Here is an 18,868-nt window from a genome sequence, read left to right as displayed (position 1 = left end):
AGGGTTTTATAGAACTTGCTTGTAAAATGGGACAGCAGGGTGTAGTGCCTGACCTCTCAAGGAGATGAGTTCAAATCCAGTGTCAAACACTTACTAGTTGGGTGACCCTGGGCAAATTATTTAACTTCTTGCTTCAGTTTTCTGATCTGTAAAATAGGGATAATAGCAGCACCTACCTCCCAGGATTGTTGTGAAGATCAAATGAGAAAAAAATTTTAAGTGCTTAGCAGAGTGCCTGGAACATAGTAAGTGCTATGTAAATGTTCATCATTGTCATCATCATCATCATCATCATCATCATCATCATCATCATCATCATCACCATCATCATCAAATCTTTTCTGCTGCCTGTCTCCCAAGATACTTTCTAGAATCACAGGACCTTTTGAAATGCAGGTCCTAAAACAATCAGACCAATTTTTCCTAATTAGTCAATTACCAAGAATTATTAAGAATGTTATGTGAATGACACTGTGCTAGGTGCTAGGATTACAGACAAAAATGAAACCATTCCTGCCCTTGGAGATCTTATTTTCCACTATTCTAGGGTTGGTTGAGGGTTCGTTAATGCCTAATATTTGAAAGAACACAGACTGACAGCCATTGTTCTAGACCAGGGGATTCTCAACCTTTTCCTGTCCTGTTTCCATTGGCTTTGAGCAAAACTTCCCTTACCTCTTATTCAGTATTAAAGAAAATAAATTCTAGAGTTTACCCAGTATATGCACATAAGAAAGACCTTTCCAAAAATAAATTCTATAGTTTATCATGCATGTTCACATAAGAAATAAAAGAGATTTTATTCATTCCAATAGGATGATATAGTTATTTATCAGATATTTAATCCTTTGTGTGCCTCAGTTTCCCCACCTCTAAAATTGGGATAATAGTTGCTCCTTCTTCCTAGATGGGGTATTAGAAGGAAAAAAAAGATAATTAAATGTAAAACCACTTTGATATTATTGAAAGAAAAGGCGATCCAGAAATTCAAGTTGTTATCGTCATCCTCATCCTCATTGTTCATATGACACCGCAAAAAAGGAAACATTTTGGAGAAGTGCTGTAGCACACTTAGCTTTATTGAAATTGAACAAATAAATCTTTTTTTTAAAATAATCCCTTTTACTGCACTTGTAAAATTTATTTTCATTTTATTATAATTTTTTTTTTTACAGATTGTCTTTATCTGAATAAGCAAAAATACCTTTTTTTTTTTTTCTTACTTAAAACACGTAGCCAGGATTCAAACCACGTAGCTCTGGTACCAAAAGGTTACAGGTTATGAAAATCACAGTACAGTTTTAGGTCAATGGTATTTAAAATGACAACCACTTGAATGAAGGTAGAAATCAGTGGTCTGTAAACCTATTGGACTATGATTTGCAGCTACAATGAGAGCAGTGATGGAGAAGTTAATGCTAATCTGAGCTACACCAATTAGGAATCAAGAGGTCCATGAATACTGTGGTAGAGGGGAGGGAAGAACACATTGGCACTTCAAGTTGCAAGTAAATACAGCCAGAATAAAGTCAGTGCACCATCTTGGAAAGAAAATAACATGGGTTGTCTCATTGATTTCTAGGAGAGAACACTATCAAATTAATCACATAGTACATAATTTTAACCCCAAAATTACAATTCTAGGAAAGCAAGATGATGTGAAAATGCACACCTACAAGGCTAATCAAGTAGAGATCTGGTTTTGTTGGAAGTGTTCATTTCTTTCCCCTTTTGAGTATAAATTTATGAGCCACAAAAAGACTTGGTGAAACACTAACTACTGATGTTATCATGGAATGTAGCCCAGTGGACTTATTTTCACATACAAAGGCAGCATTTTCCTGAAAAAGTTTGGTCCTCTTAACTCACAGGAGGGTAGCCGCGATAATTTGATGTAAAATATTTTAGGTCTTATTTAAGTGAACATTTCAGTACCAGAATTAGTTAAAAAAAATTGGCCTGATGTGCACATCTGATTGACCTAGATCTGGAAGAACAATGTTAAGGGATTTGTAAGGGGACCCTTGTCACATGGTCCTGTGATTACCTTAATTTTGTGCAATTTTCTTCATGGACTGAAACTTTTCTGTCTTCTTTCAGTGTCATGAAATCCTGCCCCCACCCATTTTACCTCCCCCCAACCCCTCAGTCAAAATGATAGACAATTTCACCGTTTATTTACAAGCACAACATTTGGGTAATAATGTCCCTAGGCCCAAAGGGTTCACCTATTTCTTATGGACATCCTCATGCCGAATGATTTTGTATGTGATCCAGTAAAAGACGTTGAATATGAGGAAGGCCAGTGGGAAGGCAGCTCGAGATATTGTGTCAATCCTTTTAGCCCGGTCCACAAACTTCTTTTTGATGGAGTCTGAATCCTTTGGGGGTGCTGGGGGTGGGTTTGGTGGTGGGGCTTTGACTGCTGTTCCATCTTTAACTTGCAGGCAATGACCCATCCCATAGCCACTGAAATTAAAACGACTCTCCCGAGCAACGTCTTCTTCCTGGAAGGATAAAGAAATATGGACACAGCATGAGCCATCATTTTGACAGATACAAATTCTTGTTGAAGTTACTTGTAAGCCCTTAAGAAGTAATATATTAGGTAATATACATAATATAGTAATATGATATTACTGTTTAAGGTCTTTCAAATGTCTTCTACTAGAATAATGTTTTTTAAGAAGGAGATTTTTCTTTAGACTTCAACCTAATCAACATTTTTTTTGGAGTGGGAGGTGCACTTTTCTCAGTATGGAAGATAAATTTATAACAGTGATTTGAGGGGGTAGTAACATGGCGGGCAATTAATGGAACTAATAACTTTATGGTTATTTTATCCAATCAGTCACCTTTGAGTGGCAGCCATGGACTAGGCATACACAAAGATTAGACAGACATTTTAATCTTTTAGCTATTGTGCTATAGCTCAGATGACTTGGATTGAAAAATTAGATCTGTCTGGTTCTCTGTCACTCAGCTCTACAACTAATCTGTGTGGTGGGGATTCAGAGGCATTCTACCTGCTATTTGCATCAGGAGAGCTTCTGGTGAAGGAAAACAACCCGATTTTATAGTCTTACAACTGGTTCATCCATACCCTATAGATCTGGCACAGAACAAAAGGGGAAATCATCTCCTAAGTCTAGGATGATCAGGAGTGTGCTAGAGCCAATTCTTGCAGAGAGTTAATTGTTAATTTTTTAGTGTGAACATTTACGCCTGGATAATTGGCAAAATGCTGCAAACTGGAGCTTGATTGATTTATTTTTTTTGTGAATTGTCTAGACTTAAGAAGCCAATGGAGAAAATATTAATAATTCAGATTAAATTTAAGTATTTTGTGCATACATTTCCTTCTTCCCTTACCTCCCCCTGTAAAGCGCCCCCCCTCCCCCCAATTATTATACATTTGTGTCTACAAGGTTCAAGTAAGTACTTTGTGCTTTGGAAGTAAATGCTGAAATCATAAACTGGTGTTTCATAGTAATGCAGGTTCTCTTCCATAACTGGCTGTTCTGCCTGTCATGGAAAAAGCCTATATCACACAGAGAAAACTAGGGATTTGCAGCAGCACCTTTGGGCTGTAGAGACAGCCAACATGAATCGATGCCAACACTGTTTCAATTTGTCTTCGTAGAACTTGTCAGCATGATGAAAAGACAGACAAGAGAATTCTGTTTCACTCTATATTTAAGGCTTTGTGCACTAATAGTTCTTATTAATGATATTAATTTGAAGAAAATAGTAATTATATCAAAAGTCATTTATATGCGCATTATAGACATTTATCTAAAGGTGACCACAGAAATTTCTACCTTATAGAGATTTTTGTCACAAAAATTCATGAAGGATATTTCCTTCTCAAATATATGAGAAAAATTCAAAAATTCAAAAAATTCAAAAAATGTTCAGAATAATTTGTTTTATTTGTTTCATTTCTTGATCAAATGGATTTAGCATATGAAGTACAGTTCAAAACTCTACCAAGATTTTTGGGACACGCAATAGTAAATGGTTAGTTACCATTAACCTGGGTTAGAGCCAAAGAAGGAAGCTGTTTAACATAAAACTATCAAATAAAATTATGTACCTTTGAAGATGAAAGAAGCACATGAAATTAAAATTTTTCATTATCTTTGCAAATTACACCACAGTTTTAGCGTGTACCTATCCTTCTGGGGCCTCTAACAGGTAATGAAGCCAGGGACTGACATATATTGGTAGATGAGTTCAGCAGAGTTTTGGTCTTCCTGATGAATCCTATTTGACAGAAGCCAACTAGTGAATGAACATAATAAATATGGGTTTTAATGGGTATGATGAAAAGACCCCTGAACTAAGAATCAGAGTCTAGGCCTGGGTTCTAGGTTATGTGAGGCTCAGCATGTAATTTCATTGCCATGGGTCTGAGTTAACTTATCTGCAAAAAGTGTAAAATGGACCCAGATCACTAACGTCCCTTGAGTCTATAAAATAAAGATTCTAGGTTACTCTGAAATTAAAACCATGATTTTCATTGTGATAGTAATAATAATATGGGACACTTAACAGGGCTTTAAAATTTTCAAAGAGTTTTATCATTATTTTATTATTGTTATTGCAATAACAACAGCATTAATAGTGATATCTGAGATTTATATGATGCTTTTTAAAGTTTTCAGGCTTTTTACCTACGTAGTATCTCACTTGAACCTTACAGCAGTCTTGTGGGCATTGTTGTTATAGGAATTATACCTACTTTACAGATCTTTAAACTGAGACTTCAAGAGATTAAGTTAATGAGCAGCAGGTGCAGAATTCAGTCTTCCTGACTCCAAGTCCAACATGATGCAACTGCACCATATTGACTCTCTAATGCACATTTTGTACTTTATGATTTACAAAATACTTGACACACATTATTATCTCAGTTGATCTTCATTTTCAGTTGTTTCAGTTGTGTCTGACTCTTGATGACCCTATTTTAGGATTTTCAATGGAGTGGTTTGCCATTTCCTTCTCCAGTTCATTTTATAGATGAAGAAACTGAGGCAAACAGGGCTAAGTGGGTTGCCCATGGTTTCACAGCTAGTAAGTATCCAAAGTCAAATTTGAAATCAGAATCTTCCTGACTCCAGGCCTGGTGATCTATCCCCTGCACCACCCAGCTGGCCCAATCTTTTCATTACCATGGTTTAATTATCAAATGACTACTTAGCAAACTCCAGTGACTCCTTATTTCCTCTAGGATCAAATATAAACTGTTTATCATTAAAGTTTTTATGATCTTTCTCCAATAGGGATGGAGAACTTGTGGCCTTAAGGTCACATATGGCCTAGAAAGTCCTTGTGGTGGCCTTTTGACAAACTGAGTCCAAGTTTTACAGAACAAATCCTTTTATTAAGGGGGTTTGTTCTGTGAAGTTTGGATTCAGTCACAGGGCTGCCACATGTGACCTTGAGGCTGCAGGTTCCCACCCCTGATCCAAACCTCTTTCCAATCTTATTTTACATTACTCCCCTCAGTGGATTCTATGGTCCAGTCAAGTTGATCTTCTTACCATCCCTCATACACAATGCTTCCCCATCTCTGTGCCTTTGCTTCCTCACTTCTGTCTCTTAGAATTCCTATTTTTCTTCAACATCCAGCTTAAGTACCACCTTCTACATGAAGACTTTTCTGATCCGTCTATATGGAGTGTTCCCCTCCATATAAAAATCACCTTGCATTTGTTTGGAATATAATTTGTGTATTCTTACATACGTACTACATATACATACATACTACACACATATATACATGTGTGTATGTATATATACACACACATATACAAATATATATACGTACACATATGCCACTGGAGGGAATGAACCATTTAATTTTTGACTTTGTATCTCTCTAGAAGAGCAAACAGCACATTTTGTTGTTCAATAGTTTTGAGTGGTGTCCGATTATCTGTGACCCCATTTGGGGTTTTCTTAGCAGGGATACAGGAGTAGTTTGTCATTTCCTTCTTCAGCTCATTTTACAGATGAGAAAAATGAGGCAAATAGAGTTAAGTGACTTGTCTAGGATGATGCAGCTAGTAAGTGTCTAAGTCCTCCTGGCTCCAGGAAGGATGAGTCTTCCTGCCACCAGGCCCAGCAGTATCATTTCACTAACTAGCTGCCCCCAGATGAATGGCACATAAGTGTTTAATAAATACTTTTTTTTATTATTAATGACTTCTATCTATCTATCTATCTATCTATCTATCTATCTATCTATCTATCTAATCTATATAAGTGATTGCTCTTCTGAACTTGAATCCTGTGCCACCACCTGTTGGTTTGTCTCATCCACACCTGAAACTCAACATGTGCAAAATAGAAATGATCTTCCTTTTTAAAACTCTTCCTTCCTCCAAACATAAATATTTCTACTGATGGTATGTCTTTTGTTCTAGGGTTTTTTTATCCCCTTTCCCTCATATCTCCCCTATTTAGTGAATTGTCAAGTCCTTTAAATTGTTGCTCTAAAAAACAAAAACAAAAAACCACAAACATTTCATGCCCTTCACCTTTTCTCCACTCCTTCCAACTCATTTTAGGTTCTCACCTCTAGTCTCTCCTCTGTCCAATCCACGTATAACACATTTGCAAAATACCTCTCGTAAGATGCAGGTCTGAACATTGCACTTCCCTGTTCAAAAATCTCTGTCACCTCTATTTATCTGAGGATAAAATACAAATTCCCAAGACCCTTTGTGATCTGAACTCAGGACAGAACTAACTTCAATTTCATCTCTGATACTAGCTGTTTGATCAAAATCAACTCACCTCAATTCACTGAGCCTTAATTTCCTCAGCTATCAAATGGGGTTAATATCTGCAAAACTTACCTCTGAGGTTGTTATGAGAATAAAATGAGATAACATGTATAAAGCATTCTGTAAATCTTAAAGCATTATATAAATATAGCTATTACTATTCATTTATGCCTAAAAGTTATGTTCTGTGTTCATACAATAGTGTTTTCAAATTATGGCTCTTAGCTCAGTCATAGATAATTAAATTGATTGTTTAAAATAAATATGTAATAGCTACAAATTATTCCATTTAATTCATAATGTGAAGCAATTATGCTATTCTAAAAGCATTCTTATTTACCATTATGACTCATTCAATATAATTTTAAAATGGAGAATTTGAATGGTAAAGAATCATTTAGTTTTACAGATTTTATTCAGGAATAAAAACACTATTGTGAATTCTTTTGCATATCAAGGTGAATTTTTCCTCTACCCAAGAGTTGCTTTGATGCCTCATTGCGGAACCAAATTTGGGGTTCTTGAAGTCTGTCCCAGGAGATTCAAACTATGGCCTTTTGTGGTGTATGAAGCCATGCATGAAGACCAGACTGGACAAGTACTAACAGAATCACTAAAAATCTGTCCACCAGCAGACAAATTGCTTTGGTCTAAGCTTCTCATGAGACTCTCCACTAAAAGTGTGTCTGGAATTCTCTCTCTTTTCTCATCTGTCTCCTGTTCTTCTGTCTTCCTTCAAATATAACATCTCATCTTCAAAAAATGCTTTCTTAAGTCACCCTTACTGCTAGTGCCTTTTCTCTGAGAGTATCTCCAATTTATCATGTCTGTATCTCTATATCTACCTTGTTTCTATGTAGTTGTGGGAAGTTATCTTCTACATTAAACTGGGAGCTTCTTGAGAGGACAATCTACTTTTGGCTTAGTATTGCTTTGCCTTTCTTTGTATTCTTGGGGCTTAGCACAATGATCGTAGTAGGTGCTTCATAAATGCTTGTTGACTTGACTTAACTTGGTGAAATGTGAACTCCATCAGTGATGGGAGCACCTGAATGAAACCACAGTTCTTTGAAGTATTAAAATAAGTAAAAGGAATTGTTGAATGAAATTAGAATTAAGATGCTAAAATACTATAGCATGACTTTTATGTGAAAATTTTTAAAAAGTGTTGTGAGATGGGGAGGGGAGGGGATAGGAAGGGAGATGGGAAGAAGAATCTACTTTGGAGAGTTGATTGAGTTAATATCAACCTGCCAGATACTCCTGGCAAGTAAAACACTTCATATTTTATATACATACGCATACATACATATATATATATATATATATATATATATATACATATATATATATATATAATATATATGTATGTATGGTTGTGTATGTGTATGTGTATGTGCATGGATATAGTGCCAGGCCTGAAGTCAGGAGGACTCATCTGCCTGAGTTCAAATCTAGCCTCAGATACTAACTAGTTGTGTGACCCTGAGAAGCAGCTAGGCAGCTCAGGGCCTACTGGGCTTTTCTTTTGGATTTAATCAGAGTTAAGTGACTTGCCCAGGATCACACAGCTAGTAAGTGTCTTTGACTGGATTTGAACTCAGTTCTTCCCAACGCCAGGGATGTTGCTGTGTCTACTATGCCACCTAGCTCCTCCCCTTCCCCATTTTTTTTAAAGGAGAGTAACAGCACATTTTTGGGCAAGTGCCTAGTGACTGAAATAAACTTCTTTTTAAAAGACTTTGAAGTAAGAACTCAGAAAGAACTGAGTTCAAGTCCAGTCTCAGATACCAGTGGTGTGATCCTGGGCAAGTCATGTAGCCTTTGTTTGCCTTAAGCAACTACTAGAGAAGCAAATGACAAACCATTCTAGTAACTTTACCTACAAAATCCCATGTGGTTTCACAAAGAGTTGGACATGACTAAATATGTATATATTGTATGTATGTGTATACATACACACATATATAAAACATGTGTATCTGTGTATATATATATTAATATATATAAATTAGTGCTGCTGCTGTTTAGCATTTATATAACATTTTTAAGTTTAGCAAAGTTTTACGTGTATAAGATGCTTCAAAAGTATATACCATCAGCCATATGCTACTATGCCTGCTAATACTACATAGCATTTATGTAGCACTTCAAAATTTTAAAGGACTTTACAATATATAAGGTGTCCCAAAAGTCTTTGTGTTGTTTTAAGCCATTGTCTTAAAACAGTCCTAAAGTTTTGGGGGACACCCTATATTATTCCATTTGCTCCTTCCCGTAATCCTGTGAAGTAGGCACTGTCATCCCACCTCAGATGCTTACTACCTGTGTAATATTGGGTAAGTCACTTAACTTCTCTGGGACTCTGTTCCTCTGTAAAATAAGGGACTTAGATTAGATGCCCTCAAAGGTTCCTTCTAACTTTAGATGTATGAGCCCACAGTTCTCATTTTACGGAAGAGGAAACTGACTCTTAGATTAAGTGACTTGCCCAGGCACAAACTCAGGTTTTCCTAAGTTTGAGCTCAGCTCTTGATCCCCTCACTAACCCTTACTCTTTCAGATCAGTAGGAAGCCTTTTAGCTAATTATTTCTTCCCTTGTCACCCTCACTGATTTGAAGAGAGTGCCTAGACCTATTTCATCAAAAATTGTTAGAGAACCTTAGAAAAATCCAATTCTACCTCCATATTTTATAGGTGAGCAAACTCATCCTAGGGGAGGTAAGCAACTTCCCAAAGGTCCCTACTATGTCTTGACAAGATCTAGGTTTAGAACTCAGCTGCCCTGGCACCAAGCAAAGAAGGGCTATATACCAGCCTGTATGTACAATTTGTACTCTCATTTGTACAAATTCCTCAGTTGGTTGGTTGTGTCTAGATGGAGCTAGACTGGAACTTAAAGACCATCTTGTCAAACTCTCCCACTTCATGGATGAGAAAACTGAAGCCTACAGAAGTTATTATTTGTCAAGTTGTGAAAAATAAGTGATGAAGTTAAATTTTTAATGAAACTGATTAAATTTTCCTAAATCCTGTCTACATCAAAACTTCACACCCTTATATCCTTTGTAATTTCATAATTCTAATAACTCATAATTAATAATAACTGAAATTTATATAGTACTAATTTAAGATTTAAGAGATAGCAAGGTGGCTCAGTGGATAGAGCTTTAGCCTTAAAGTCAGAAAGACCTGCATTCAAATGTGACCTCAGACTCTTACTTCCTGTTCGAGCCTGGAGTCACTTAACTTCTGTTTCCCTTAATCTACTGGAGAAGGAAATGGCAAACCACTCCAGTAACTTTGCCAAGAAACTCATGAAGATTTGGACATAACTGAACAACAATAACAAATTTAAGGTTTGCAAAATGTTCTCTATACATTATATAGATCCTTATTATAAACTGGCAAATTAATTGCTACAGGAATTTTTATCCCTCATTTACATATAAGAAAAGTAAGATTGAGAGAGGTTCATGTAGTTTATTTGAGATGGGATTCAAAGCCAGGTCTTCCCATCTTCCATTCTAATACTTTATTTACTACACTAAACCATGTATGTGTGTGTATGTTTGTACGTGTTTATGTATGCATGTATACTTAGATACATATGATATATATCACACACATATACACATACATACACATTCTATTATTCTATCTATTTTGTCTTTCATATATATATATATCTTTCATATATATATATATACATATATATATATCACCTGTAGACTTTGCAGCATTTTTTATCCTTATATTTAGTCTAATTATTGATTACATATGAAATACAAGTAACTGGCCATAACAATTATACTTTAGTAACTGTGAGGTGAAAGGCTTTAAATTTCAGTGAAGGATATGGTGTTTTTAGGATTAATGTTTTTTTTTAAACTGAGTATATATTCTATTTAATGTTCCCCTCTCTGCCTTACAGAGAAAGCAATATGATGTCTTAAACTTCAAAGGTGGGATCAGGGAAGGTGAATCATACTACCATTTCTTTTCCTGATTTCTCTGCTTAAATTCCTTTTATTCCAGTTAAAATGAAGCATCGCTTTGCTGGAGTCCTTGACTCTATGGTCCCCTTGTAATAAAACAATTGGTTGCTTTGGAACTTATAATATGCACAACCCTATCACAAGAGCTCTGTGACCTTGAGAGAACCTAAGGGCACCACAACTCTATTTGGGTTTGTGTGTCTGTATGTATCTGGGCTGAATCTTTCTCTACTCCTCCGAGTAGTCACTTTCCTGTGAGAGAATACTGGGAACACAGAATTTTGTCAATGTGACATAACAGTTTCTTGGGCTGGCTGGCATTGTGGCATTGTGGCTAGAATTGCTCAGTAGTATCTGCTCTTGGGCCCACTTGCCACAGTTTGTCACATGAGTACAGAGCAGTGATGCTTGCCTCCAATATTTCCAAGTTTTCTAAGAAAGATTCTCCTTAGGAATACACCCTACACTCTTTGAGGATACACATAAGAAAAGCTGAAAGTTGCCCTTAACTTGTCAAGCTAGTTCTACTCAGATATTCACATATGTTGACTCACAGACCCTCAACTTGCACGCAGCTATATCATTAATCATTTTCTCTCCCTAACTTACAACATGAATTACTCAAAGCTCAACATTGATAACCCATCCACCTTTGTATGGCTGTTATGATGACATTGCTTTGTAGTAGTATAAGGTGTTTTGTGTTGGCCAGTGGTTTAGTGGATAGAGCACTGGACCCGGAGTTCCAATCTAGCCTCAGATACTTCCTAGCTGTGTTACCTTGGGCAAGTCACTCGTGCTCTAATTGTCTGACAAAATAGATCCACTGGAGAAGGAAATGCAAACCACTTCAGTATCTTTGCCAAGAAAACTCCAAATGGTATCATGAAGGGTTAGACATGACTGAACAAAACCATAGGACTCCACAGAAATATGAACAGTTATTAGAATTAATATTATAACTATTTAGATTCCTAGATAGTTTCTTAGATATAATTTTTTTGAAAAATGAAAAAAACAAAACCAAAACAATAACTTGTACTGCTCTTTCATGAAAACTGTTCTGTAAACCATACCTATATATGAGTTAACCTGCTATATAGCCTTGTTCAAACACAAAGCACATCTGTTTTTTTACAGACAATTTAAATACAGCATCAAAGTCTAGAGTTCCAATAGTCAGCCTACTGCCAGGAATGCCTCTGTGTTAGTCAGTAGGGGTGACAGAGTAAGCAGGTTTGTGGCAAGATGTTATTAGGGGATCTTGCCTCCATAAGCACGAAGCAGCAGAAGCCCAGTGTTCTATTCCATGATCTTTTTAGGGGCACCATTTCACAGCACACATTGATGCAACAGCCAATATCTCTCATAAACCCATAGCACTGGTATGCCTGACTTTAAAAGAAACACTCCAAATCTATTAAACAGATACATTAGAGGATAATAGTTTATTTTACAAATGCATTCAGAGTTGAGTGGTTGGGGGTGTTCAACAAATGCTTCTTGCCTGATTGGTTATTTATCAGACAAAAGGATTTGCCATGTGAAGTAACCAGGGAATATTGGAAAAAACACTGCATTTGGAAGCAGAAAACTTGGACTCCAATCTTGGTCTCCTGCTTACTACCTGTGTAGCCTTAGGAAAGTTATCACACTTCTCTGGATCTCAGTTTACAACTCTGTAAAATGAGAGGCTGAGATGGGATGATCCCTAAAGTCCCTCCTATGATTACTCTAGATTACTACAAACAGTAGCTTCATATATATTTAAAATATATTTGTTTTCAGCACAAGCTTTTCAGAAACATCTATTTCCCAATGATAGATTTAATTGTAACTATAAATGTGAGGACTATCCCTAGCTCATAGAAATGCTATTGTTTGAACAATGATTGACCTGCCTATCTACCAGCAAATTCCTATGTATGCAACAACTGGGAATGCAATTTTAGCCACCTGTCAGCTTAACAAACTCCACCTAAGGTATAGAAGGTTGGTAATATTTACTAATCATAATGTCCTTGTGGTTGATAAAAGAAGTCACATTCCAAACTACTTGCTGATTGACTACCCCTAAAGTCTCACCGTGAATGTTCCTAGCAACAGCAACTGGATAGATATAAAGTCAGAGACCCAGAAAATCTGGGCTCTCAACTAGGGTACTCATCACATTGTATGGTGCCTGAGCCTCCATCATGCACTCTAAGGATTGTAGAGTAAGTGATCACTACTTTTGCATGCCTGTGAATAATCAACTGCCTAACTAATCATCATTTGAGGATTTATGTTCCTTCTTGGTATATCTGCACTTATGATCCTCTCAAAATAAATATTTCTAGTCAAATAAATATTGAACTTCAATGTCCTCCATCACAACACTTTGTTTTTTTATCTCTCTATTGCACTTACTGTTGTAATTGTCTGGTATTGTATTAGATTGCGTTATGCCTATCTGCAAAATTGTCATATCTTTCTACTACTTTCTGTATACATACATGTATACTTGCCTATATATACATATACAAAATATATGTACCCTTGCCGTGTTTGAGATCCTTTTTAGAGTTTACCTGAATTATATCAAATTATTCTCCAGCCCTGGATATTAACTCTATGAATTTCTGTTATAAATATGTTTCTTGCAAACAACATACTACTTGAACTTTGCTTTCTAATCTCTTCTGTGATCTTCTGTTTTATAGGTAAATTCATCCCATTCACATTCATGGTTTTAAATATTAATATCATATTTCCCTCTGTCATAGCCTCTTATATGCTTCCTCTACCCCAGTGGGCTGCTTCTTTATAAAAAACAAGTAAGAAGAATAGTGGTGCAAACAGTGCACTGCTAGATTTTGCTCTTCATCTATTCTATCTCCTATTTTATGAGTAAGTTCATCCTATTCACATTTATGGTTATAATTAGTAATTTTATATTTCTTTCCATCATATCCTCTTTTACTCTTTCCTCTTCTTCACAGGGCCCATTCTTTACCACAGAAAATTGGTAAAATTATCAATGAATGTGATTTAAACTAGTGATCTCTAATGATTTTACTTCACTGTCTCTGATGCCTTCCCCTTGCCAATTTCTGAGTGAGGCAGCAAGGTGATACAGTGTATAGAGTACTGGGTAGAGGCTAGAGAGTCTGAGTTCAAATTTGACCTCAGATATTTACCAGCTGTGTGACCCTGGGCAAGTCATTTAATCTCTATTTGCCTCAGTTCACTCAACTGTAAAGCTTCTACCCTAAGGGTTGTGAGGATCAAATGAGATAGTATTTATAAAGTGCTTAGCAGAGTGCCAGCAATATAGCAAATGTTATATAAATGCTTATTCCCTTACCCTCCTTATAGCCTCCAGCAATCAGCTTTTATTCATTCTTTATTTCTTTTTAATCTCCCCTTTACTATCTCTTTATGTGCATTTGTCTCTCTGTGTATATGTATTTGTATATTCAACTCTACTTTATCTTGCTCAGAGAAGGGGTGAGCTTTATATGATGCACTTATTTTTTTTTCCTATTTTTGTACACTACTTTTCTCATGCATAGTTAAGTTCCATCCACCCATTTTTCATTTCTTCCATAGTGTATTTCCTCTTCCTTCTTCTTTTAAGACCATTACAACAGTACAAGTTCGTACTTAGGCCCTCGGTTTCTTTTCCTTAAGTCCCTTTGTGATCCTTGAAGACACTGAGATTCTGAAGAGACACTTGTCCCTATTAGAATATAAACATTACATCTGTGTTTAGACCTCTCAGTTACTCAAATATTGTTACCTTTCTAGGTTTCTCTTGAATCCTGTGTTTGTATTCCAATGTTGCTGTTTTTTTAAAAAAAAAATGATTGAAAATCCTTTGTTCCACTAAAGATAACGTTTCCCCCCAACATCATATTATACTTAGTCTTTCAGGGTAAGTTCTTGATTTTAAGTTTTTATCTTTTGCCTTTTGTAATAACATATTCCAAGTTTTTGTCTCCTTTTATTTAATTGCTGCCAAGTTTTGTACGGTCCTGATCTTGTTTTCTTAGTACTTGAGCTCTTTCTTTATTGATACTTTTGGTATTTTTTTCTTGGATTTGAAAGCTTTGGTTTTGGCTATGTCATTCCCTATGGTTTTCATTTTGATGTTTCTTCCAAAGGGTGCCAGTGGATTGTAACTATTTTTAGTGTACCCTCTGCTTCCAACAGATCTGAGCAGTTTTCACTTACATTTATTGGAATGTTATCCTGGGATTTTTTTGGTATAGTTTTCATGCAGTTCTCATAGTAATCATGCATGATTATTAAAATATTTCTCTGACCTATTTTGTTGGCAAGTTGTTTCTGATGGCAGTTTCCTGACATTTTCTTCTGTTTTCTTATCTTTTGATTTTGCTCTAACATTTATTTTATCTCATTGATGCATTCAGTTATGAGATTTTCTTCCATTCTAATTCAGGAAATCTTATTTGAGTGAGGTTTTCTACCTTAGGTTCTAAGATAGTTTAGATAAGACCCAGTCTTGCAGTTTAATGGGGACACTCAACGCATACACAAATGCCCATAGCCTTCCTGGGAACATTATTGGCACCTAAAAGAAGAATAAATTGTTATCCAAAGTTGTGGGGATGGAGAATGGGGGTAGGTATGGTGGGCTTTAGAGAAAGCTTTAGGGAATAAGTGACATTTATGTTGAACCTTTAAATATGGGCATGAATTCAACAGGCAAAAATATGTAGGAAGGGTCTACTGTTGTTAAGTACATTTTACAATATCCTGATTTGTAATCAGCCACATTTACATCAAAGTATAAATTTAGGAGGAAATTAAAATGGTGTTGTCATTACCTCTGCCTGTTTCTGCCCGTCTTTGTCCCTTTGTCTTTCTCTGATTCTGCCTTTCTCTGTCTCTGTTTCTGTTTCTCTTGCTCTCTCTATGTTTCTCTTGGTCTTGGTCTCTGTGTCTTTATCTGTGTCTGTTTCTGTATCTCTGTCTCTTCTCTCCCCCTCCCCCCCACCTTTTTCCCTTCTTTCTGGAGAGATTGGTTATCCCTACCTAGACTGGAAGAGCAGTTGCCATTCATGGATCCAATCCCAATAATGATTATTATGGAAATTTTGACATGCTATTTAGTTCCAGTTTAAGTACAGACACCTGATTGGTTTTAGCCTTGCTGCAGTTCAGCACTCCCCAATTCAAGCAATCTACCAATCTCTGCCTCCGTAGTAGTAGAGACTACAGATCTGCTCCACCACACCTAATAATACTCTTGTATTATAATACTCTTTAATGTTAACAAATATTCTTACAGGGCCTATTTCAGAGTTTGGTCTATTTATCAGAAGCCCCATTTTGCTAAGGAGTTTCTCTTTAATTCAATTTCAGGTAAAGTCTATGCATCTAAAGTCTTTCTGAGTTCTCAGACTATGAATCTATGATGGTATGTCAAATGGCTATGCCATTTAACCCTGGGTTGGTTTTTCTTACCATCTAAAAATGCAATTATGACTGTTAAAGAATCTAGCAGGAGAAGAGGTCAGGGCTGGCATGCTGACCTGGATTCAGGAGGCAGGTTGTACATTAACACAAGCTGTGCTCAGCTGTTACTGCAAGATGCTCCTGGAACTCCCTGGAGAACTATTCTTATGGTACCACAAACAGCTCCAGGATGGCTTTAGAGCTCCTTCTCCTTTCAGTGAAATCAGGAATTTATTTTCAGTAGTTTTAATAGTGAAGAGAGATAGAGATCCTGTCTCAAAACTGCTAAGTTTGAAGACCTGTGCTCAAGACCCACCTCTGATATATACTGACTGTATGACCCTGGGCAACTTTACCTCTCAGTTCCTTAGACATCACTTTAGGATGATATGTTTCAGAGAAGGTGCCTTAGACCTGCATTGGTAGATGGAGTCTTCTTACCCAAGCACTCCTTTGGTTCTCAAAGTGAGATTTATGAGGTCAAAACTATCTTCATAATACTAAAATGAGTTAAATATAGTCAATTATATGGTTAACATCTATAGATAAAATCCACATAAACAAAAGCACTTTGGGTTGGGGTGTCCTAAATAATTTTTAAGAGTGTAAAGTATTCTTCAGACTGAAAAAAAGGAGAGCCACTGTCTATGCTAATAAAATCACAGGTCTAATCCTTAACTCTATTTTTACCTGAAAAGGAAAATCATTCTATGCTGCCCAAATAATTTCTTTACTGCTTGCTACAACATCTCATAAATAAAGGAAAAAATTACACTTGATACTATTTTTTTGGAGGAGGAGGGGTCTGGACCTGATATTTAACTGGTAGAGTGAACTCCAGTTGAAGAAATCCCTTTTAGCAATGCAGATCAGCAACCACTCTGAAGTTTTGGGGTTTAAAGAGCTGTCTCGGGTCCTGAGAAGTAAAATGGCTTTTTCAAGGTCACATAAACAGTTTTTGTCAGAGGTAGAATGTGACCAGGTAAGGCTGTTTCTCTCTCCAATATGCCATGATCTCTTACATCAAATAAAGAATTTCACATTCTATTGCTTAAGCTCACATTTGAAAAAGAGGTGGAAAGGACATGCATTTTTTAGAGCATGTAAGCTGAGATGAGGGCTCAGTCACTTGTGGAGATCTTGCTGGCCTTGCTTTGTTAGAAATCAATCAACAACCAACAAACATACATTCAGAACCTCCTATGGGTAAGGCAATCTCCTGGGCACTGAGGAAATAAATACAAAATGTAAATGAAATAATCTTTACTCATAAGGAACTTGTTTTCTAAAGTAGGAGATAACAAGGGTATATACATAATGCATAAGCAGGAAAAATATAAAAAGAAAAAGTGCAAATATATTAAAGTTGTTAAATATTAGGAATTCTGGAAAGGATCATGCTAATAACTGGGGGCATTAGGAAACCATCCTTTTGGCATTCTGCTAAGGCTATGAATCTCTTTTCAGTATAATATATTTGAATGCATAAAATGAAATGCATATAATTGCAAATTAAACCCTAGGTTAGTGAAATTTTATATTTCATAACATATCTTTTTTTATGAAAATTTTCATAACACATCTTTCACATAAGCCATCTTGGGGTAGGGGAAGCAGAGAGATGGGGAGAAAATTTGGAACTCAAAATCTTGTGGAAGTGAATGTTGAAAACTAAAAATTAATTAATTAATAGGAAAAAAATAAAATTTGCTTCTTCAAGAAAGAAAAAAATCTCCATCAAAGTTCATAGATCCTCTAAAATTTATCCACAGATCCTTTGGGGACCATAAATGGTAGGTTAAGAATCCTTGCTTGAGGGCATTGTGCTTGAGCTGCATTTTGAAGGAAAAGGTGGGCTCTCTCAGTAAGGAGGAGATGCATTCCAAAGAGGCTGTTATGACCTGCTTAGATTGCCTGGTGGACCCATTCCACCTCCCTTTTCTACTTTTCCTCATAATTCTCATTGAAGGGAGCATATAGAGCTGCAGCAACCCTACTGATAATAAAAGCCTGGTGATAATATCTGCCAGTGCAGGGGGCTCAATCAACTTGAGAACTGCGAATTCAATGAATAGAAACATATCTTTGCCTGGACTTTCCCTTGAGACCTTCCTACTGATGTGAAGAGACTGGTTAGCTACATGATGAATCTGTTCACGTGTGACCCCAAGAAGTGTTGCAAGACATAGAATGGATGAGCAGTGAAGCATATCACTGGAAAAAGAGATGTTCCATTGGACATAGCTACATCTTCATCTGCAGACCAAACACATCTTCTCCGCCCCCCCTTTAGTGTTAAAGTAGAAACTACTTTCTCTGGCAAACCTCATTCTGCTTTAATTCTAAATAGTTCTGGTAACTAAGTTCTTTTCTAATGAAAGTGGACGTTAGTCTACATTTTAAACCTGGTAATTATTGTGGCAAATCAAAGCCATAAAATATCAGGAGACACACTTTTGGCTGCTCCTCCAAGATGCTGTTAAAAGAAAGTGAGTGAATCAGAGACTGTCTTGTATCCTTTATTCCGGGCTTATTATTTAGTTTGTAAGTTATCCATGTCCCTCTTTTCTTATCCTTTACTTTTTAAAAAAAAAAACCTTTCCTAAAACCCT

General features: G+C 36.3%; 1 protein-coding gene across 1 annotated transcript in view; it reads right to left on the bottom strand.

Annotated features, from left to right (window-relative positions):
• Window positions 1-200: 200 nt before the first annotated feature.
• The window catches only part of GLRA2 (glycine receptor alpha 2), a 296,188-nt gene continuing 277,520 nt past the window's right edge, over window positions 201-18,868 (bottom strand). Inside the window, exon 10 of the mRNA XM_072617038.1 lies at window positions 201-2,507. Within this exon, the coding sequence (XP_072473139.1) occupies window positions 2,229-2,507 (279 nt within the window). The 3' untranslated portion in view covers window positions 201-2,228. The remainder of the gene's footprint in view (window positions 2,508-18,868) is intronic.

This window comes from Notamacropus eugenii, chromosome 5 (genome assembly GCF_028372415.1).
Source record: "Notamacropus eugenii isolate mMacEug1 chromosome 5, mMacEug1.pri_v2, whole genome shotgun sequence".
In the NCBI taxonomy this organism is placed as follows: Eukaryota; Metazoa; Chordata; class Mammalia; order Diprotodontia; family Macropodidae; genus Notamacropus; species Notamacropus eugenii.
This window is presented reverse-complemented; position numbering and strand designations above follow the sequence as displayed.